The sequence below is a fragment of the Castanea sativa genome, chromosome 1 (genome assembly GCF_040712315.1).
Source record: "Castanea sativa cultivar Marrone di Chiusa Pesio chromosome 1, ASM4071231v1".
Lineage (NCBI taxonomy): Eukaryota > Viridiplantae > Streptophyta > Magnoliopsida > Fagales > Fagaceae > Castanea > Castanea sativa.
In genome coordinates, this window is record NC_134013.1 from 52,302,352 (window position 1) to 52,327,045 (window position 24,694).

General features: G+C 35.9%; 2 protein-coding genes across 2 annotated transcripts; both read left to right on the top strand.

The window, feature by feature from the left end:
• Positions 1 to 253: 253 nt before the first annotated feature.
• On the top strand, positions 254 to 1,038 carry LOC142615378 (protein RSI-1-like). Its single transcript, XM_075788131.1, has 3 exons — positions 254 to 331; positions 714 to 735; positions 857 to 1,038. The coding sequence occupies exons 1-3, from the start codon at positions 254 to 256 to the stop codon at positions 1,036 to 1,038; spliced, it is 282 nt and encodes a 93-aa protein (XP_075644246.1).
• A 16,528-nt stretch (positions 1,039 to 17,566) lies between these two features.
• On the top strand, positions 17,567 to 24,160 carry LOC142621830 (G-type lectin S-receptor-like serine/threonine-protein kinase At4g27290). Its single transcript, XM_075795197.1, has 7 exons — positions 17,567 to 18,988; positions 19,120 to 19,245; positions 22,480 to 22,637; positions 22,732 to 22,942; positions 23,086 to 23,323; positions 23,406 to 23,556; positions 23,746 to 24,160. The coding sequence occupies exons 1-7, from the start codon at positions 17,704 to 17,706 to the stop codon at positions 24,049 to 24,051; spliced, it is 2,475 nt and encodes an 824-aa protein (XP_075651312.1). The 5' UTR covers positions 17,567 to 17,703; the 3' UTR covers positions 24,052 to 24,160.
• Positions 24,161 to 24,694: the final 534 nt, after the last annotated feature.

Here is a 24,694-nt window from a genome sequence, read left to right on the forward strand (position 1 = left end):
ATCCCCAAATATCCCTTATAAATATCTCTTATAATTTCACCTCTCCACAAACCACAACTTGCCACATGGGTGAGTTGTTGCATTTGTTGTGCCACTTTATGTGGCACAAAGACTAATTCTTCCCTAATTGCATATTGATCATCCCCAAATGTCCCTTATAATTTCATTGCTTCAGCATCTCTCATTGTGCTTTGTGAGAAAATTATTACTTCATTAGTTTAGCGCTAGAGTTTAAGCAGCCTCTAATATAGATATGCCAGGACGTCCGTACACCTCTCTCATGTTGCTGGTTTCTTTACTTCTCTTAATCACATTCTCTGACATTGCTGAGGTACAACAATTTTCTCGCTTTTGTTTTTTGAAATCGTGTCTTCAACTCACATTTTCAGTTGTTTGCACACTTGTGTGTCTTTACACAGTCTCTTGTTTTTCATATTTTGTTACTCTAAGAGAGGGTTTGGATAGCACATCTGCGTCTAGCTTTCCGCGTTTTTTTTTTTTTTAAGACCAGCGCTTAGTGCACTGTTCATGGGACATGAACAGTGCACTAAGGCATATGAACAGTAAAAAAAGAGTAAACAGTAATTTTTTTATACATTTAAAAATTATTTTGCTACAGTGTTTTCAGTTTTCAGCAATAAGTTCTATCCAAACGGACTCTAAATGGTTTATGCTTGTGTCAAATTCTAATGTGTATATATTTCATGAAACAGGCTGCAAAGCTTCGTCCTTCAGGTACATATTTGTACAGTTCTTGTGCTCAAATGAAACACACTACTAATTTTGTTATTCTTATGAAGAAGTACATGATTTTAAGTGATCTGATGAACAGTAATTCTCTAATTGTGACATACAGATTGCAAGCCAAAGTGTACCTATCGTTGCTCGGCAACTTCACACAAGAAGCCATGCATGTTTTTCTGTCTAAAGTGCTGCTCCAAGTGCCTCTGTGTTCCTCCTGGCACTGAGGGCAACAAGCAAGTTTGCCCATGCTACAATAACTGGAAGGCCAAGGATGGAAGACCCATGTGCCCTTGAAATTCTTTTATACGATAGTAATAGCATAATCGGATAGCAGTAATGGCACAATTGTTCCCTTGGAGAGACAATCTATGCTGCCTAAGATCTGTATGGTAGTAGATCTTTACCCATATAGTGATGTAGTTTTTGTTCCCTTCATCTGTTGTGAAGGGGGCACTATTGCAAGATGCATACCTGGTTGCCACCTCATTTTTATATTGGCTTTTAATAAAAGACTTAATTAATTATTTCTCTATGACATTTGGACCTAGCATACCTTTACGTGGAAAGACAATCGACTCTATAAGAGTATTGATTTAAGAATAATTTTAGAAATTTTTAATGGGGAAAAAAATTGTGACAACTTTTTATATTTCCAATAAAAATGATATCATAACTTTTCTAAAATGTTTAATTAACAAATGGAATAAGAGTACCTATTAATCAGCCAATCTTTACTATTTATAACAGGATTCTCCTCTTTGAACTAGATTTTTATGTGGTTTAAAAATACCCTTAAACTCTATGTTTAATAGGGACAAAACTATCTCAAACTCTATGTAAAATGCCTAAAAAATAGGACACTCTCCTAACAAGATTCTCCTTTTTGGACTGGACTTTTCTGTAGTTCAAAAATACCCATAGAATATGTTTAATAGGGAAAACAAACTTGGGGATAACCTGGTAAAAATATATCTCCAACTTCACGTAAAATACCTACAAAATAGGACATTCTCCTACTAATTAATGTCTTTAAAACAAACTTATCCAAAAAATTTCTTGTACAAAAAAAACTTATCCAAAAAAGAAAAAACTTCTCAGTACACTTTGATATTTCCTTCAATACCACGTTCCAACTTTTTTTTTTTTTTTTTTGCTTTATCAAGACTCATTGGTTTCTTTTATTTTATTTTTCAGTTTTTTTTGTCGTTGTTGAATTTCCGGTTTCCTTAATTCCCAATCTCAAGTTTTTTTTTAAATTAATTTTTTTTAATTTTTAGTTTCCTCATCCATATTCCTTAAATTTAGGCACTACCATATATGCTCATTGAAATACCCCACATTCCAACTGAAATTCAAATAAAAACTGTAAGGACTAGAATTTTAGCCCACCAACGATTGATGATGGCCCAACAAACCCAAAATAATATATTTGTTAGAGAGTGGATTTTACAAGAAAAAGACTCTACAAATCAAGTATGGGCCTTAATTGGTTGGATTTGTACCACGAAGATAGGAAAACACAATCTAAAAAAATAACACTCCTCGGTCAGTTTCGAGGATGAAGTGTTCTTATATTCACTCAAGTTTTTCTAAGTACAAGATGTTCCTTCTTTTTTTCTTCCTTCCCAGATTACATGCCCCATTTTTCACGGGGGCCTTTTCTTTATATAGTTCTTCCATCCTCATCCCAGCCTTCCACTTGTTGATCATATAGGTGATCTCTTGGATGCTTGTCCCATCAGAAACCTGGAAGCTTTGTGGATAATTGTAAACTAAGATATCACTATTCAAGTGTCATCTCCACATAAATACGGTCAAGTGATTTGGTGTAGAGCATTTAATGTAGTGGTAGCAGCCTTCTTCCCAGATATGTCCTCCCTTATTATTAGCTACTTTCCTTGATGTTTATCCTCAAAGGAACAATTCCCTTTTGTACAGAACTTCCGGGATAGCTGGGCTCCATCCTGCAATAATACTTTCCGAGGAGGCCTGGTTCCTCTGGAACTATCGCTCATCTGTTATTATCTTCCCTTATCCTCGGCTAATTGACCCCACAGCTTACTAAACCTTTCAACCATCCTCGGGCTCCTACATGTCCTCAGGCACAGTCCACTGCCCAATACTCTTGCTCGGCCTATTTATCCTCACAACAGCGCCTCAAAACTCTACCTCTTTTCTCTCTTGAAGGAAGTGGGGTTTTGATTTTTGCTTCCGAACTTCATACATGCAGTGAACATTCCCACATGATAACGTCTTTTCACCTACTTTGAATAAGCTCTTGATGCTTCGGCATCCATAACGCCCCATTAATTGCTTCACACGGTGCTCTGTCCCTCACGTTCTACAGTGCGATGATAATCCTACAATAGAGATTTTTTCATGGGAATTCGAGTGGGAAATTTCTTGCTCCCTTTGCCTTGCTATATAAAGGAAGCGGGGGGTCCAATTCTTGAATCTTCAGACTTTCAAAGAAGCGGTCCGAAGTGCTCCAAACTACTTCTCTGTAAGTGCCATTTACTATTCTTCCTTCGCCTATAATTCTTTTCCTTATTCTTTAGCATTTTTCCCTCCACCTCTCTTATGGGTAGGTTTGCTAGTCTGGTAGATACTCTTGAGGGCATAGAAGCCTTTGAAGCCCAATATAATATACCACTCGGGGTTACCATACAACATTGCCTTCTAGGGGATCGACATGCTCTTAGGCCAAAAGGGGCTATGGTGATCCCTATGATAGCTTTTATAGAGGGGGGAATGCAAATCCCTGTGGGAAGGGTGACTAGGGATCTTTTTAATTGCCCATAGAATTTGTCCAACCCAATGTTCCCCAAATCTATTTAGGATACTAGGTAGTGTTGATGCCCTTAACCAAAAAATGGGGGTAAACCTTACCCACCACGATGTTAACTTGGTATATAATTTCCAATACCTTAAGGACATTGGGTATTACCTCAAAACTAGGGTTCCCTCAATTAGACTCATTTCATGTCTCCCCGAATCCAACAAGGGTCTAGACCAAGACTTCTTAATTGTCTCGAGTGAATGGCATGATGGCCTACATTGTCCAACTTGAGATGGGCAACCAAGTGGGGCTTCCTAGGCCTAAGCTGTTGGAAAATCTGGTTTTGTATCTCATACAAAACACACAGCGAAAGCAACAAACATAGATCTACTTCATTCATGAGAGATAACATGTAACCTTGAATTATAGAACAAAGAATAGAAAGCGTACCTTGATGCAGTGTAATTCAAAACCAAGACTTGAGAATACCTCTAATTTTCATCCCAATTCCATGTGGTGCCTAAGAAGTGTGGTCTCTCAATCAGTTTACACATATGTATGTTCAAGGGAGAATAAGAGAGCGACTTACACTCACATACACACCATTTTCATCTTCTATTTTCTATATTTTGAAAATTCTGTATGTTTCTCTCCTTATACATAACTGATTATCTAATTGGACTAGCCTTTTGGACCTGCCCAATTGGGTTGTATTTTGTGGCTTGAGATGGGACCAAAAGGAACAAATAAGACTCTAGCTCCAATGGGCCTTGGGCTTATTTATCAACTCTTGACAAATCCAAAGTTATCATTAATTATATTTAATACCATTATGTAAATATAATTGCACTCTAGATCTTATTAATAAATTATATTCCAAGATTCTAATGATATCATTTGACTCCTCCATGAAATATCTACAATGAACAAAGTCATAATGAATTGTCATTTTGTAAGCAACTATTTTATCCTTGAGTATCCGATTTAATCTTTTAGTTATTCACCTTTATTGAAATCCGATTTCAATAAATATAAGCTTTAGTAACTCCTTACTAAAGTAGGCACCCTAAATAACCAGTTCCCATTAAACTTATCTCAAGGGGATATTTTGTGTCTTCATAAAAGAAGATTATGAATTCCATCTTGAGAATATGCGTTCCCTCAACAGTGAATATTAGATCTCACTCCTAATATATCAAAGTAACCTACATTTCATGATCAGGTTCACTATCCTCTTAGGATTGAGAGTTTAGAAGTCGTGAGATTAATTATTCAGATGAAAGTTGTTGATTGAATAATTAATCTCACAACGGTCCAGTTCAATATGTCTTAACTCTTAAGACACATCAACTAGAAGTCTTCACTTCCATAATCAAGAAAAAATATCTTAGTTGATGTGTTAGTCTTCATAGATGAAAAACTCAATTTCATCACTGACTACAAACTATATTTTGAGTTTACAAGGAACTTGTGATTTATATCTTTTGTGACTAAATCACATACAATGCATCTCAAGGATTATGATGATTTCCCATTTGTTCATTTATAAATTGTCTCATATAATTAAACAATTTAATTATTTATGACATGTTACTAAATTGGATTTTAGGGCATAAACCCCAACATAAGCAAACCCTTCAAATAATAGAAGCTTTAAACTTAAATCTGTTGGGAAATTTAAACCCCGGTTGATAGAATTAACAAATTTTAAACCCAAGTTGTTAATTAGATTTATTATGAATAAACCTTGTTAAAACAAACAAACATCAATATCATGTCAATATCATGCACAACAAAAAATTAAATAAGACAAGATATGATGACCTAAGAAAGTCAATGAAACAAACTAGTTTTACAGTAAAAAACCTGGGGGGAAACCTTTCTGAAAAGAAATCCACTATAGTAAAAAGAAGTTTCAAATCTAGTACAAAACCTTTATCCCTAGACTCTACAATCCCCGTAGATGAATTTACAATAGAAACCTTCTACAACTTTAGAACTTCTGAACTCTTCAATATATGAACACGTAGTCTTTTTGCACGGATCCCAATATGTGACTAATCAATGATGCACGGCTCCTAGTTCATGACTAACACACCAACTTGAAGCTGAAAATTGGCTGCAAAGTATTTCACTTTATCGACAATGAAGATCAAGAAGCACTTGGTTAGAAAACCCTAAGGCGCAAAGACGCAGTAGCTTTTTTCAGAGAGAATAAGGCACTCGGTCATCTTTTGCATGTGTTTTCCTTGTATTCTGTGTGATAGCTTTAAAAATAAGCCTTATATATGTCTAGGGTTGTGAGGAAAGAAACCTTACATAAATACATAAGCATGGGCCGAAAATCAAATCTAAAAAAATGATTTTTGTAATTCTCAATAGATACAGCTATCGAGACCTCGATAAATAGAATCTGTCGAGAGCTGTTGAGACTCATTAAACCTCGATAGATACTATCTGTTGACAGCTGTTGGGAATCTGTCCATTTTTAATGAACAGTCCTTCTTCACTTGTTTCTTGGACAGACTTGCATGGCTTTAACACTTGAACTTGAAACCTTGTTCCTTAAAGTATTAAACACATCCTAGATCTACCCAAATATAAGTAAAGTGTGTTTTGTCAAAGGATTAGCCAATTCTAAATGACATATGTTCTTTACATGTTCCACATATGTCCTAACAAAATCCTTTTTTCTTTTTTAGCTATTGCATGTCTTCTCTCCTTCTTCTTTTAATTGTTATTTTGTTTTTGGATTTTTGCAAAAAAAAACCATACTACCCCCAATTTTAGCTTGGTTAACAAGGCAGACCTCACTAGAATTCTTCAGTCTGAGATCTTTCTACACATGGACAGACAACCGCGTGTCGCCCACATAATCCTTGGGTACAAGCCGATTTCATCCAGCTTTCAATCCCCAAAGAACTTCATCAAAGCAAAGGATCCTTGGCTGAAGCAGATTAACATTGCAGTACCTGGATTCCTCACTAGTCCTCCTATTGAAGGTAGTCATCAAGCCATACTGCCCGTTCAACACATAGCCGAGGACAGAGCGACCTCCCCGGGTTCAGCACGAGAGGAAGAAACAGTCAAAATCATTGAGGTGGTAGATTCTGAAGAAGACTTTGAAGTCTTTGACCAACCAGACCCTATAGAGTCTCCAAGCACCACTTCTAGGCCTCTACCCTCTACTCAAATTAGCACTAACCAAGAGAAGATTGATATTCCAAAAGTTATGGTACTCCAACGTAGGACTTAAGCTATTGGAGTCACACGCAGGGGGATCCACACCTGAGGTAGCCATCCAACCTTGACCTCCAACTCCCTTTCCTACCTATGCTTCCCCTTCTGAACAACCCGAAAAGAAAAAAAAAAGGGATGGAAAGGGTAAAGAAGTAACCAAGGAGGGTAAAGTTGTTCCCTCCAAAGACCTCGAGCCCCAGAAAGGGGTAAAAGCTTCTAAAGTTGCACCGAGAAAAAACATGTTAGAGGGCTCAAGCATAGAGGTGGTCTTTGAGTGCCGCCCTAGGGTTCCGATTTGGAACCCATCACTTGAGTTGTATGAAGCCCATCTTCCTTTGGGCTCCTTTATTAGAGACTTTCAGAAGGGAAAAGTGGGCAACGTGGCCAACGCTCTAGAGCAGCTCCTGCTTTTGCCATAAGACATGGCTGACCTAAGGTCTCTAAAAAAGCACGAGGTTTTCCTAGCCCTGAAGAGGGACCTTGCCATGGTATGAGCCTCAACTTATTTCTATACCGCATATGTAAATATTCTTATTTTAAAAATTTTACTTCTAGGCTATTCCTCACACTATTGCTTTCTTTCAGGCAGTTCAAATGAAAAACATTGTTGAGCAATGGGTGGATAGGGCACATGCCCAATTGAAAGACGAGAAGGCATGCCGGATATCTGCTGTCAAGACTCTGGCCATGGCCGAAAAGAAAATTAAAGACCTTGGCACAAAGCTGATTGAGGTAGATAAAGAAAGGAAAAGCGCTAAAGCTATTTTGGCCAGTGCTGAGAAACAGGCTGAGGATCAGCGTCAGCAATTTCGAAAGGCCAAGGAGCAGATTGAGTTTCAAAAAAAAAAAAAAGCTGGAGAAGAAAGAGGAGGCTCTTGCTCAGGCTGAGCAGTTCGATTATGATATTGGAGTGAAGAAGACAAAGGATGCTCTAAAGGCCCAGGTCATAGGAGTTTGCTGAGGTTATTGTCTCCAGGTATGGACCGAGGCATTGAACTTGGCCAGAGTATAAGCTTCCTTGGATCTGAGGAAAACAGAAAACATTTTCTATCCTCTAGTGTCGTGAATAGTACTACTTGAGTTGACATTATACTCCTCCACGTGAAAGACAGGTTGCTACCCAAAGTTGCTTGTGAAAACTCACAATTAGGAAAATATTTTGCCTTTAACACTCGGTAAGCCAATGAGTTTTGTTTTTGTTGCAACCTCTATCCTTGCTTAGCTAAAAGGGCCAGATTGAATTCTTTTAAACTCTTAAAACCCATCCCTCTGCAAGCTTTTGGAGAACACAATTTCTCCCAACTTAGCCACGCCACCTTCTTTTCTTCTTGCTTTTGACCCCACTAGAAATTCCTGATCATACTTGTTAATTCCTCACAAAGAGAATCAGGCAATTTGAAATAACTCATAGTATAAGTTGGAATTGCTTGTGCCACTGCTTTGATGAGTATTTCTTTACCTGCTTTGGACAACAACTTCTCTTTCCAACCATCTAGCTTCTTCCTCAATTTATCCTTGATATCATTAAAAGTATTACGTTTGTTCTTCCCTACTAGAGAAGGCAAGCCAAGGTATTTCTTATGCTGCTTGATTACCTGCGCCCCAAATCTATTCTTTATCTCTTCTTAGATCTCCCTTAGAGTGTTACTACTAAAAAATAGTGAAGACTTGGCTCGGTTGAATTGTTGGCCCGATTCATCCTCATAAACTTGTAAAATCTTTTAGAGCTCATTGCATTCTTCCAAGGAAGCTTTACAAAAAATCAAACTATCATCAGCAAAGAATAGATGAGATAGCTTGGGGCGTCCCCTACTAACTGCAATACCACCCATCTTTCCCTCCTCCATTGCCTTTTTTATTAAAGTTGAAAGACCTTCTGCACATAACAGGAAAAGGTAGGGAGACAAAGGATCCCCCTATCGGATTCCCCTACTAGGGACAATACGACCCCGTGGCTTGCCATTAACTTTGATTGAATAGGATACAATAGTGATACACCTCATAATCAAAGCCCTCCATTTGTCATTAAAACCCAATTTTTGCATTAATTTCTCCAACCATATCCATTCCACCCTATCATAAGCCTTGCTTATATCCAGCATTAAGGCCATCTCCCCTACTTTGCCCTTCCTCTTCTTACTAATATGGTGCATTGTCTCAAAAGTTATGAGTACATTATCAATAATCAACCTTCCGTGCACAAATGCACATTAGGTATCACTAATAATAGAGGGAATAACCTTTTTTAACCTATTAACAATAGCTTTAGAAGCAATCTTGTATATCACATTACAAAGACTAATTGGTCTATATTCAGTTATCTTCTTTGGTTCTTTACATTTTGGAATAAGCATGATATGGGTTTCATTAAAATTTGGAGGAGAGATACTTGAGTTTAAGAAATCCAGAACTGTCTTTATAACCATATCACCAACCTTTGGCCAGAAGTGCTGAAAGAACAAAGGGGGCATACCATCTGGGTCTAGAGCTTTCAAAGGGTACATCTGCTTGAGTGCCATCTGAACTTTTGTAGCAGTGAAATCTTTTGTAAGAGTTTGATTCATTTCCGGACTCACCTTGTGCTGGATAACCTTCAATACCTTTGTGAAAACTGTGGGATTGCTTGATTTAAAAAGACAACTGTAGTAATCCACTGCAATGCCTTCAATTTTATCGTCCTCCTCCTGCCATCTCCCATCTGCATCTAACAAACCATCAATGTAGTTATTTTTAAACCGGGCTAATGCTTTCTTATGGAAAAACCTCGTGATCCTGTCCCCAGATTGCAACCAATTAATGCGAGATCTTTGTCTCCACATCTCATCTTCCTTCTCAAGCCAACAATTCAAGTCAATCCATGTCTTCTTCATAGCCTGGCTTTGTTCTGTTGAGAAAGGTTGTCCCTCTAACCATTCTAATCTTTTTTGTAAATTAGCAATGGTATGGCTCACATGACCAAACTCCATTTTATTCCATGTATCAAGCTTTATCCGGCATTGCTCCAAGCAGCTGGTAATTGTAGAGTTTGAAACCATAGACAAGCCTTCATCCCATGCTTCATGCACTACCTCCTCACATCTGGAGTCCTGTAACCACATTGACTTGAATCTAAAAACTTTTCCCAACTTCCTCTTTCTAGGCCTTCTTTCCAAGTGTAGTGATAATGGGGAATGATTCGAGGCTGATGAAGTGAGATGATATAATTTGGCTGATAGGAACAAATTTAACCAATTTGTTGTTGCTAGGGCTCTATCCAATCTCTCTCGAATCTGTACTCCATCTTCCCTTTGGTACAACCATGTAAACTTTGGACCCACAAACCCTACATCCTAAAGCCCACACCCATTGATGGTATCCATAAAATTCCCCATTTGTTGCTGTGGCCTACTACTCCCTCCCTCTTTTTCATTCGATCCTATTATCTCATTAAAGTCTCCAATGGCTAACCAAGGCAAATTAGAAGTGCTGCTAAAAAATTTGAGTTTTTGCCATGACTCAGGTCTTTTAGAAGTTTTAGGTTTCCCATAAAATCCAGTCAGGTGCCACCACCCCACATCGGCTCCTCCATCCACCATAGCATCTATATGTGACTGAGAGTATGATTGGATATCTAGTTTCACCTCTTCCTTTCAAAACATCCCTAATCCACCACTTTTTCCCCTACTAGGAACAGCTAAACCATTTTTAAACTTAGTCTAGTCCCTCACCTTTACCATCCAATCTAAATCTGATTTTGTTTCCATGAGAAATACAATTGCAGGATCTTCTTTATTGACGACCCTTTGTAAGGCCTTTACTGTCCGAAAGTTCCCAAGCCCTCGACAATTCCAGCTTATAAGACTCATTGTTCCCGGCAGGGTTGCGTTGCAACCTCCGTCGATATAACTTGAGAATCCATAAGAAAATATGCTGGATTCGATTCATCATTCCCTTTGATCTTCTTGTCGTGCACCAAACCATCCTCTACATTCTGTGGTTGATAGTCATTCTTCCTTTTTGGACCCATCACCTCAAGCACATGATTCTTGGATTGATTGGGCTTCCGTGCTATTCTGGTCCACGAGCTTTTAGTCGGCCCATTTTGCTTCGATAGAGAGTCCTGGATAGGTATGGCTTCAACAAGAAGCTATTTGTTTCTTCCCCGAGCTTATCCCCTTTCTTGTTGCTTCCACTTTTCCTTCCTTTTTTATCTCTATCCTCATCTGTCCACCCTATTTGAAATCCACCATCCGATAAACTCTCACTCTGAATCACAGATTCTGACTTATTTGTAACCAGGTCCCTCTCCACTTGCGTGACGTCTGCCACTATAACTGGAACATCTATAAGCATTGTCATCTCCCCATTAATCTCATTAGGATCATCCGATATCAAAATTGAATTTGAATTCCCTTTGAACCTGTTGATGGACTCATCGATATCTCGAATTATCTCCTCAAAATCCGGAGTAGCTTGCTCAGGGGTCGAAATTCCGGCAAACAGCGTCTCCATGCTTCCTCCATGCAACGCCACTACACCTTCTAGAACTAGCTGATTTGGTAGACTATTCTTCTCTATTGTTGCATTCCGTGCTGATGCACCCGATATTGGTGTGACCACACTTGTAGAAGCATGATTTTTATTCCATGATTTGTCATACCCCTGCAATTCCACCACTGTTTTCCTCGATGGATTATATTGCGTTGCTCTTATCCACGACCCAAACTAACGTTCCCTTTCCACCATAGTACCCTTGCTTCGTAACCACATTACACAGTCCTTATCATCATGACAAAGCTAGCCGCACCAATAACATATGTTGGGAAGGTGCTCATACTTAAACGAAACCCACCCCTCTGAATCCTTGTCCTAAGTGACGCATCTTGCCCTACACAACGGCTTAGTGATGTCAACAACCACACGAATACGCATGAAATTACCCCCTCTCAATTCTAATGTGTCCTTACGGATCGATACAGCTCCTAGCGTTTCACCAATACTTAGGGAGACCTCAGTCGTCATGAAAGAGAAGGGGAGCTCATGTATTTGAACCCAGAAAGAAGTTGTATTGAATTGCAAATTCTAAACTAGATTAGATCTGTCATATCACTCCATTACAACCAGATGTCTGTCAAACGTCCACGGTTCCCCCATAAGGACTTTTTCAGCATCAACATTAAGCTCAAAATCAACTAACACCATGTTGTTTGCAATATCATTAACCTCAAAGTTATCTCTTGTTCTCCAGAGTGGCCTAAACGTGCGAGCCACTGCTTCCACATTGATGTTCCTGCGAGTAAAGAACTTCGCAGCTATGACGTGTTCCCCAGTTTTCCTTTTCTTCGAAAGATCGACCTTATTTCCTTCCACTTCAAACAACGAAAGCTCTTTCCACTTTTTCGCGAGGTTTTCCATCAAGTATCCCTTGAGAACTACCCCATAAAACACACCAAAGCCCTACTAGTAAGCACCTTACTATAGGGGACGTATATACCTTCCACATGAAGGAACAATCTATGCTACCATAAGAATAGAGAGAATTCCCCCCCTCTTACTGAGAAATTTTTCTCATGTATTCCACAATCCCCTAAAGCTCCTACCTATTATTATTATAATAATAAGTATTTAGTTTATCCCCCTTGATTAATAAAAAAAAAAAAATTGCCCCTTGAGAAAAGATATATATGTTTATATATATAAAACGAAGAGCTAAACATTAGATTTTGAAAAAAAAAAAACACAGAGATAAATATGGCATTTCCTTGAAACTTAACTCATGGTGAATTTTAAGTTCAAATCAAATTTATTTTTCTAATGACATTTAAACTCAAAGTAACTAGTTAAATTTAAATAACTAAAAAAAATTATATTATTTTCTCATGACATTAAATTCCTATTGCTCGATCCCTCTACTAATCCTTTTTCCTTCAATACTTGACTCTTTCATAGTTTCAAATCCTAGGTTTTTAGTATGAACTCAAATTGTAAATAATTAAATTAATAGAAGAAGAAAGTTGAATTCTACATAATTTCTTAAGAGCAATCAAGTCAATGCGATGATATACAACTTTCTAAGTATATTGCTATGCTTTTAAGAATAATTTAACCTAAATATGAAAAATAAATTATAGTGAGTTTTTATTAAAGTCATATTAAAATTTTGGGACTAATCTTGCTTCCAATCTTGCTACCTGAAGTGAAATCTTGGTTCTGCCAAAATGAAGGCACTATTAGAGAAGACATGTTGAGAAGGAGCAGAGAAGACTTCAGAACCTTGGATCTAATACATTGTAGAAATTATGAATAATATACTATTAGAGCACTCACATCAATCAATGTGTAATAGTATAAGCAGTAAAATTTGCACATCTAACTCCAAAAATCACCCATGTCAGTCCATGTAAACTTGTGTAAATTTCAATTGTTTTTATAGTAACTATGTATACGCATGGTTAGAGCATCCGCACGAGTATGTGTAAAATAGAAAAAGATGTGAATTTTACACATTTAAGCCCCCCAAACTACCCACACCAGTCCATGTATACCACTATAGATTTACATTTTTGTTACATAGTTACTATAGTTTTTCATCTTAATATTTTATTAATTTTTCATTATTTTATCTCTCTCCCTCTTCTCTCTTCTTTGTTTCACTGTAAAACCCAGCCACCATCAACCAGCCAACACCACCACCAGTTACTACCCATTACGAATTTGATTATCCTATCACAATACCCAATCAACCCATTAGCTGGAAAACCCAAATCAAACCCAATGGAGATCCAAAATCAAACCCATCACCACCCACCAACCATGGTAACTAGCACCGCAAACCAACAAAGAAGAAGAACCCAACGAAGATCCAAAGAAGAAGAAAAAGAACCCAACAGAAATTCGAAGAAGAAGAACCCAACGAGATCCAAAAACCCATGACCACCCACCCACCATTGTAACCCAATGTCAAAACCCACCAAAGAAGAAGAAGAAGAAGAAGAAGAAGAACAAGCAAAGAGCTAAGAGGCGAGAGAGAGTTTTTCATTTTGTGTGTGTGTGTGTGTGTGTGTGTGTGTGAGAGAGAGAGAGAGAGAGAGAGAGAGAGAGATTGTTTTGATACAATAGGTTAAATAATAAAAAATGAATATTTAAAGAAAATAGAGTGTATAACAGATAATCTAATGTTGAAGTTTTTGTAAAATGCTTGTATAAAATAGAAAAAGTAGGTTATTATGCTAAAATAGACGGAAAATTTTAGATGGTCTGTCTAAAATTTTCTTTCTATTTTAACATAATAACCTACTTTTTTCTATTTTACACAGCCATTTTGCAAAAATACCTACATCAGCAAGGTTATCAAAATTAGGATTCTAAGCAGGATCGTGGAAGGTAGGTGGGATCGTAGATCATAAGATCGGATCATGGATCATAAGTTCTTACATTATTTGAGAAAAAAAAAAACACATTGGTATGTTAAATAATCACATAAATTATACATTCATTGATATAATTACCATATATCACTATATCCATTTGTAAGCATTATTTGAAAAGGCCAAAAACCTCAAAATGTGACACTATTGGGATATTTTTTTTATTTGAGTCCAACTGACACTCTCTCTACATTAGAGTGGAAAAACTTGATCTATTGAGGTTTATTTTTCATTTAGGTCCAACTGAGCCTTCTGTGAAGTTAAAAAAGATTACAAAAAACCAAGATCGTTTGGGATCGTCAAAATCGTACGATCCTACCGATTCTAAACGATCGCAAAGATCCTTAAAAGATCCGAATCGTTTTGGGCAGGTGAGATCGTAAAATCGTAGGATCGTAGGATTCAGATTGGGATTTTGACAACCATGCACATCAGACAGTCTATTATACATCATCTTTTATTTAAATAACCATTTTTCTCACTTTTAAAATTATTTCATACCAACCCACCTGAACACACACTCTCTTTTTTATTTTTTTTATTTTTTTATGAACATTCTTATCTATGTCTTTCTTCTTCTTCTTCTTCTTCTTCTTCTTCTTTTGCAATTTAGGTTTGATTATGGGCGGTGGTTTTGGGTTTGCAATTTGGGTTTGATTATGGGTTTGCGGTGATTTCTTCTTCCTCTTCTTCTTCTTCTTCTTCTTCTTTTGCAATTTGGGTTTGTTTATTTATATGGGTTTAATGAGTTTAAAATCTAGATTTAGAATGAGTTTGAAGAATTTAATGATTTGTATAGATTTGAAGAACCCAATGAGATCCAAAAACCCATCACCGCCCACCCACCATTGTAACCCAATATCAAAACCCAACGAAGAAGAAGAAGAAGAAGAAGAAGAAGAAGCGAAGAGCTGAGAGGCGAGAGAGAGTTTTTCATTTTTGTGTGTGTGTGTGTGTGTGTGTGTGTATGTGTGTGTGTGTGTGTGTGAGTGAGAGAGAGAGAGAGATTGTTTTGATACAGTAGGTTAAATAATAAAAAATGAATATTTAAAGAAAATAGAGTGTATAACAAATAATCTGATGTTGAAGTTTTTGTAAATTTCTTGTATAAAATATAAAAAGTAGGTTATTATGTTGAAATAGACGAAAAATTTTAGATGGTTTGTCTAAAATTTTCTTTCTATTTTAACATAGTAACCTACTTTTTTCTATTTTACACATCCATTTTGCAAAAACACCCACATCAGTAAGGTTAACAAAATTGGGATTCTAAGTAGGATCGTGGGAGGTAGGTGAGATCGTACATCATAAGATCGGATCGTGGATCATAAAATCTTACGTTATTTGAGAAAAAAATAAAAAATACACATTGGTATGTTAAATAATCACATAAATTATACATTCATTGATATAATTACCATATATCATTACATCCATTTGTAAGTATTATTTAAAGAGGCCAAAAACTTCAAAATGTGACACTATTGAGATTTTTATTTTTATTTGAGTCCAACTGACCTCTCTCTACATTTGAGTGGAAAAAATTGATCTATTGAGATTTTATTTTTCATTTAGGTTCAATTAAGCCTTCTGTGAAGTCAAAAAAGATTACAAAAAACCAAGGTCGTTTGGGATCGTCATAATCGTACAATCCTACTGATTCTAAATGATCGCAAATATCCCTGAAAGATCCAAATCGTTTTGGGCAGGTGAGATCGTAAAATCGTAGGATCGTAGGATTCAGATCGGAATTTTGACAACCATGCACATCAGACAGTCTATTATACATCATCTTTTATTTAAATAACCATTTTTCTCATTTTTAAAATTATTTCATACCAACCCACCTGAACACACACACTCTCTTTTTTATTTAGTTATTTTTTTTATGAACATTCTTATCTATGTCTTTCTTCTTCTTCTTCTTTTGCAATTTGGGTTTGATTATGGGCGGTGATTTTGGGTTTGCAATTTGGGTTTTGATTATGGGTTTGCGATGATTTCTTCTTCCACTTCTTCTTTTTCTTCTTTTGCAATTTGGGTTTGTTTATTTATATGGATTTATATATGGGTTTAATGAGTTTAAAATCTAGATTTAGAATGAGTTTGAAGAATTTGATGATTTGTAGAACATGTTGCTGGATTCAAGATAAGATAGAGGGTGAATAGAGAGAATCGGATGAAAGAGGAGAGAGAAAATCAAATACACGATTATTGTAGCAAGAATGGATATGCATAGTATTATAGATGGAATGATGTGGGTAGATATTGAGCAAAAACGTGTAACATTGTGCACTTTTTCTATTTTGCACCTACAGATGTAATCGCTCTGACTATTCATATACAAATATATTTTTTAGTACTTTTTTTACTCATATATACAAATATAGAGAGTAATAAATAATTGATAAAGAAATACTATTTAAATGAAATGTATTGTAAAATAGATCATTTGATATGAGTATTTTTGAAAAAATTGTATAAAATAAAAAAGTAGATTATTATGCAAATGGCCTTAGTATAAATAAAGTGCAAGTATATCATACTATGTAGACTATGAAGTACACTAATACAAGGAAGCATAAATATATTAGTTTAATGGGCCAAAGAAAAATTCTTGAATCCCAAAGGGTGGATTCAAGACATGGTAAATTTTTAGGGTCCATTTGGTTGAAAGGGTGGAAAATTGAGGGGATAGAAAATGGTGGGATGATGGAAAAGTGAGAGGATATAAAAAATTTTAATTTTCCTCATTTTTGTTTGGTTGAGAATGAAAAAATGAAAATATGGAAAAAAAAAAAAAGTTTGTATAAATTTACTAATGTACCCTTCTTAAAAATGATGCCCAAATGCAATGTCTAGAGGAAAAAGAAAAAGAAAAAAGGAGGCAACTTAGGAGGAAGGAAAAGAAACCTATAAATAAAGGGTGAAGAAGAGCAATGTATAGGCAAAGGCATGTGCACGTACACATGGGCATTTTTGCCCATTAAGCAGCCCTATTTTCTTCTTTTAGCTTTCTCTTTATTCTGGAGAGAAAACTTTTTGGTGGGCCCAAAGAGAAAATATCTAAATTCTACCATTCATTTTTTTTTCCTATCCACCCAACCAAACACACTCAAAACAAGTTTTCCTTCCCATTTTCTTTCCAAAGCTTTTCATTCATCTATTTCGCCCATAAACGGAGGAAAGGCATGGTTCGCAAGAGTTAGGTACAACGTACGCCCAGAGTTAAATGCTGGAGGAAAAATTTCAGCCAAGTCTACTTTTGTTGAAATGTCCAATACGCTCTGATTCTGATTCACAGGAACGTAAGGTCTATGTTTAACTAGTGACTTTTCTTTGGATAAACTGGTTAACTAAAGACTTGGTTGATTGTTAGATCCCTTGTAAAGACTTGGTTGACTGTGAGACTTGCTTACAGAACTTCGAATCGATACCCCGAGAATTCCCCAGTTACACACAACTTAGGTCCTCTCACAGTCAAGAGATATAACAATCACATTAGATAATAAAACTCCTTTCACCAATTCAACCATGGATTTGAATTCCATTCTGTTTCAGGGTACCATCTTACTTCTTCTATTCTCTTGGTGCACCAATGCAGCTGATAGCATTACTCAATCCCAGACAATCAGTGAGGGCAGAACTTTGGTGTCAGCAGGTGGAAGCTTTGAACTGGGTTTCTTTAGTCCAGGTAGTTCCACCAATCGTTACTTGGGAATATGGTACAAGAATATCGCAGTTAAAACTGTTGTTTGGGTAGCAAACCGATGCAACCCAATCAAAGACTTGTCTGGGGTGTTGATGATAAACAACACTGGCAATCTTGTTCTTCTCAGCCAGAATACTACTAGTATTGTTTGGTACGCATATTCAACAAAACAAGCTTCCAATCCAATAGTACAGCTTTTGGATTCTGGGAATTTAGTAATAAGAGATGGGAATGATGGAAATTCAGGAAACTATTTGTGGCAAAGCTTTGATTTTCCTACTGATACGTTGTTACCAGGAATGAAGCTTGGATGGGACTTAAAATCCGGTCTTGTCCGGACTTTATCAGCTTGGAAGAATTGGGATGATCCATCTCCTGGAGACTTTACCTGGAGAATGGAACTTCATGAAAATCCTGAAGCAGTTATGTGGAAAGGCTCGGAGGAGTACTACCGGAGTGGCCCGTGGAATGGCCTTAGATTTAGTGGTGCACCGGATTTAAGGCCCAACCCCGTTTTCAAGTTCAATTTCGTCTCCAATGAGAACGAGGCATACTATGAGTACCTCACCTCGGATAAATCCGTAATGTCAAGAATGGTTATGAACCAAACCAACTATTCCCGTCAACGATTCATATGGATTGAAGCAGATTCAACTTGGAGCCTGTATGCATCTGTGCCAAGAGACAATTGTGACAGTTACAACCTTTGTGGTCCCTTTGGAAATTGTATCATTGGCGATTCACCAATCTGTCAGTGTTTAAAAGGATTCCAGCCTAAATCACAACAAACATGGAACCCAATGAACTGGTCTCAAGGATGCGTACGCAGGACACAATTGAGTTGCCAAGGAAAAGATAAAGATGGGTTTCTAAAATTTGGTGGGCTCAAGTTGCCAGATGCTACAAACTCTTGGGTGAGCAAAAATATGAGCATTGAAGAATGCAGGATCAAATGCTTGAACAATTGTTCGTGTATGGCTTATACAAATTCAGATATCAGAGGAGGAGGTAGTGGCTGTGCCATTTGGTATGGAAATCTAATTGATATTAGACAACTTTCAGCTGGTGGGCAGGATCTGTATGTTCGAATGCCTGCTTCAGAGTTAGGTATGTACAAACTTAGTTTTGTTCGTCTGATTTCTTGTTTCTCTTTGGATTATTTGTTGCCATATATAGGTTTTTTTTTTTTTTTGGCTGAGTTTTGATTGTATTTGCTTTGGTTGTTCATCCTGACCCAGGAGAGGCCAAAGATGAGCAAAAGACAAGGGTCATAGTGATAGTTATAGTTGCAGTTACCGCTGCCATAATTTCTGGGGTGCTCTTAATTGCCTATCTCATTTGCAAAAGCAGGACAAAGTTCAGAGGTAATGTTACTTTCTATGACCTTCAGAAAACATATTGCCATATTGTTTAATTGAGCTTCTTATTACAAATGTATGGTAGAGTTACTAATTTTCCGAACAGGAAAACTATGAAATGTGCGTAGCCATTTGGTCATAATCAAAATGCATTGCAGAGTGAAGAATTGATTATAGATATAACCAAGATTAAGATTTAACCAAGATTTTCTTTAAACCTGACCTTGTAGTTTCTATATCACTTGCCAAACCCGACTTGAGTTAGAAACATAAATATAACTTCATCAAAATTACGGATTCCTTGTTTTTAATCAAATACTTGCCTTTAACCAACACAATATGCAGTTAGGATTTGTAATGTTTTCACTGACATTATGCATATTATATATTTTACATTCTTGACATTATATCTATATTTAGTCGTTGCAAAACGGAGGGTCAAAAATTAGGTTCAGGTCTAAAAGGGTTACTTAAAACAGGTTAAAAACAAGTCGAGTTGGATTGGATTGGGTCAGCCTATATGTTTTCACATGAATTTTTTTATTATTTTTAAAACTTGTATTTTCCACTTGGCAAGCCATGTAATTTCCACTTGAATTCACCGCTTATATCAAAAAAGAGCTTAGCTCAACAAATTGATACTTTGTTTAATAATTTTATAAAATTATACAAATTCCAACATTATTGTCCACAATAAAATAGCACAAACACATATGAGTCTAGTTTATTACACAATATCAACATTCCAAAATAGAAAATAAAATTACAACTGCCCTATTGAATAACAAATTTGACAAAAAATAAAAAGATATAAGAAATTTACAATCTTGAAAACTAATTTCATAATTAGATATTTTGAAAATAAATCTAATAGTTATGTTTAATTTTAGATGCAATGTGGTTAATATTCTATTTCAATTTGAGAATAAACATCAAAATTTGATTGTTTACTTATTTATACATGATCTTTTTTATAAATATTATGTTATTGTTAAGCAACACACTCTAGGAAACATCTGAAAGCTCAATTAGTGTGAAAATACTAAAGCTTGCTTAGACCCGCAGTTTTAAATTACGGCTAAATTGATTTTACTCTAACTTATTTAAATGCAAAATAAGAGTAAATGAAGCACAATAAACAAATAACACTATTCTAAGCCATAAGCAAACCACAATGAGCAATAAACGTAAAGCTTAAAGAATAGGGAAGAGATATGCAAACACAAGATTACATCGAAACATGTTATCGAAGAGGAAACCGAAGAACTCGGCGAAAACCTCTCTACGACCCTCTAAGTCGAAATTGATTCGCTAGTGAATAAGTTGGAATACACGAATATCAAAAAGACCCTCCAAGCTTAGTTTACCCAATATACTTGAGTCCTTCAAGCTCCTGCTACCAATAAACTTCTCGGAGTTTTGTCTTCACTAACTTTTCAGATCCTGCAATTCCGCCTGATTTCATCTGCCACTCAATGACTTCTTCCAATACTTCCCAAAGGCACCAAAAGTTCTCTCAACACTCAGAATGTGTGAAGTAAGTGTTTGGACTAAGAATCTCTCAAGGATGTGTAAATAAAGAGGTGGGAGTAAATAGAAACTTTAGAGAAATGATGTAGAGAGTTGCGGGTAAAACAATCTCTAACTCTTAAATGTTTAACTAGGGTTTTTCTCTCAAAAGTTTCTTCAGAAAATACTCCTTCTTCTTCTTACATTTCGTGGGTAATAAGAGTTTATATAGTGTTGGTAAAGCAAGAGACAGTGGGTTTCGCGGGTCACTCACGACTTGGCCTGAGTCGCAAGTCACTTGCGAAATCCAACATGTCAAAGACTTTTCAAATTCCAGCATATGCTTCTCACATGGCTTGTTTCGCGGGTCATCAGTCGCCAGTCCAGTCGCAAAAACCACTTCTTCACCAAATTCTCACACACAACCCTTACATAAAATCCTACAAAAATACAGAGAAATGATTGAACAAAATTACAATCAAATTTGACATGGAGTTAAAGCCAACATAAATATAGTTGTAAATCACAACTTTACAATATCATTTTTTAATTTTGAAAAGCTGTTTATTTTGGCTATGAACCTGTAACAATATAGGCCTAAGCACCCATAGTTTATGCTAGTTTCATTAATATACTTTAGGTTCACTCTTTTCACATTTATGAATGTTTTTCATACATGTCTATAATTTCAAATATATGTTTTTAACTCTACTGTAATCAAATTATTTTGACATGTACTTTATCATTTGATATCTAAAAATCTTTACTTGTTGCGTTATTCAAGTGAAATGAATGCCTCAATTATTAATCTTTCAATTTGCTTGCATGTAACTAGATAAATGTTTCAATTGTTTTCATAAGGCCACTATATTTGAGAGAGAGAGAGAGAGAGAGAGAGAGAGAGAGAGAGAGAGAGAGAGAGAGAGAGAGAGAGAGAGAGAGAGAGTTATCCAAAAAATGTTAAACAAATTGATTTTTTTTTTTTAAATAATAACCACGTGGCACTAACATTATATTTGTCAATTGTGTTTGAGTTGTGCATTGTAAAGCTCAAAATAAACAAGTAAATCAACCATGTCTTAATTTTATTATTATTTTTATCCAATATTTTTTTTTAAAATTGGTCGGGTCACAAGTCTACCCGTTTTTATTTCTGGTTCAAGTCTAGTATTTTCCTTTAGGTTTGGACTGAGTTGTCAAGTCCGAGTCATTTTGCCACATCTATCTATATTCAGTTGAGGGAGAATTTGAACCACGTACATGGAAGAATTGGACAATACCATTTTGAAATGTAAAGGTTTGGGTTGTGAGTCAAAAAGATTACATTATCATATTAAGAGCATGGATGGGAACGGACCTGGTATGGGTCGAAACCATGGTCATATTTGCAATATATTTACAAATAATATACGATTTTATTAGTATTATTAATAGAATTAGCCCCTCCTTAGCTTTGCCACTGACCATTGCCACAATAAGTTGAGCAATGTCATTGAATTAGTAAAATCATGTTTTTCATATTATTCGTGAATTTCCAGGTTATGGTTATGGGCCTTATGGCTTCGTTAATTGGCTCCCAATCAAGTTATGATTTGGCTTGATTAATATGCATTTAGTCCAAATGAGTTATAGCTATCCTATTTATTTATTTATAATTGGATAATATAAATCATGTTTTACTTTAATTGTTTCTCAAAAAATATATATATACATATATTTTACTTTAATCAGAGAAAATGGAGAACAACGTGATCATAGATAGGCGCATTAAAAGCGAAAGAGAAGATTTGGAGCTCCCATTATTTGACCTAGCTACAATCGAAAAGGCCACAGACAATTTTTCAAGCAACAACAAGCTTGGGGAAGGTGGTTTGGGACCTGTGTACAAGGTAACTTACAGTGTTCTAGTTTAAGAACCCCAAGCAAAAATAGCTTTTATCATATTCAGTATATGGTAACCTTCCTACAAATGTGAATTTTTAGGGTACACTAATAGATGGACAAGAGATTGCTATAAAGAGGCTTTCACAGAGCTCTAGACAAGGATTGAATGAGTTCATAAATGAAGTAATATTGATTGCCAAACTTCAGCATCGAAATCTTGTTAGGCTTCTTGGTTGTTGCATTCAAGGAGAGGAGAAAATGCTAATCTATGAATATATGGCCAACAAAAGCCTGGACTCTTTCATTTTTGGTTTGAATCCCTCAAAACATAATTATTATGTTATTAGATAAGAAATTTTGTTATGAATTTTACAAAGAATTTACAACCTAGTACTTTTAATTTGGTTTATAGTTCAGGGTGACTCTTGATAACATAAATGAGATACTTGTCAGATCAAGCAAAAGGCAAAATTCTACCTTGGTCTAAGCGGTTCCACATTATTAATGACATTGTTCGGGGGCTTCTTTATCTTCATGAAGATTCTAGACTAAGGATTATACACAGAGATCTTAAAGCAAGCAATGTATTACTTGATAGTGATATGAACCCAAAAATATCAGATTTTGGCTTGGCTAGAATATTTGAAAGAAATCAAACTGAAGGAAATACAAATAGAGTGGTTGGAACTTAGTAAGTATCAATTTAAAATACTTTAAATAGAGTATATATTTATTACTAATTGACATGTTTTATTCTTAATGATGTTTTGCAGTGGTTACATAGCACCTGAGTATGCCATTGATGGACTTTTCTCAGTAAAATCTGATGTCTTTAGCTTTGGAATGTTATTGCTAGAGATAGTAAGTGGAAAGAAGAATCGAGGGTTTTACCATCCAAACCATAGTCTTAATCTCATTGGACACGTGAGGATCCAAAAACTTTACATGAAAATTTTACATATAATGCTTTCTAAAATTATATATATATATATATATATATATATATATATATATATATATAGATACGTGTGTGTGTGTGTGTGTGTGTGCGCGCGCGCGCATGTGTATTACATATAATGAACCAATTATTGATAGAAGGCTGCAATTTTTTAGGCATGGAAATTATGGAGAGAAGGCAGGCCTTTGGAACTAATTGATGTGTACTCAGACAACTCTTGGACTCTACCGGAGATGTTGCGTTGCATCCATGTTAGTCTCTTATGTGTGCAACAAGTTCCTGAGGATAGGCCCAACATGTCATCTGTGGTTATGATGTTAGGCAGTGAGAGTTTACTACCTGAACCTAAAGAACCTGGTTTTCTTATAGGAAAAAATTCACTTGGCGTGGATTCCTCATCGAGCAAACATCAATCGTCTTCAACAAATGAGATATCTATTACACAACTAGAGGCACGATAGAGGATTATTCTATTATATGTACCACATTGCATATCCTATAATCAATATCGTTCGCTATAAATTTAGTAACTTCTTATACTAGAATTCCAATACTCGAGTTTGTTTTATCAATCTTCTTTGACACTTCGAATTTGAGATTCATTTGCATAAGTTAAGCATTTTGAATTCTTCTTAAATAATGTTGGGTTCAAGACTGACCCTATTGGAATATATCTATTACCCAAATTTTTATACAAAGATTGAATTAAGTTACAACCACATCATCAATCTTGAGTTTAATGTGGCAGAAAATAAATTTGACACATGCAATATGGTCATAATGGGAAAAACCCTAATGGGTGATTCAAAGGCAGCCACCAAATTTAAAGAATCCACTAACAAAAATTAAGGTTCGAGTACAAGAAATATACCCAATCCTGAAGTATCTACCTATAATAGAACTTACTGAGCTATCTAAGAGTAGCTCCAACCCAGTTGGACTACTCTTCTTAGTGAACTACTTCACTGTGCACAAATATCCAATTCTTCACTGACTTCATAATCAACCATCTTGATTGAAGAAGTTGTAGGTGCAAATTTCTTCACAAAAAACACGCTCCAATGGTAAACCAGAAGTAGCTCGATGTAAAAACCTAAGGCGCAC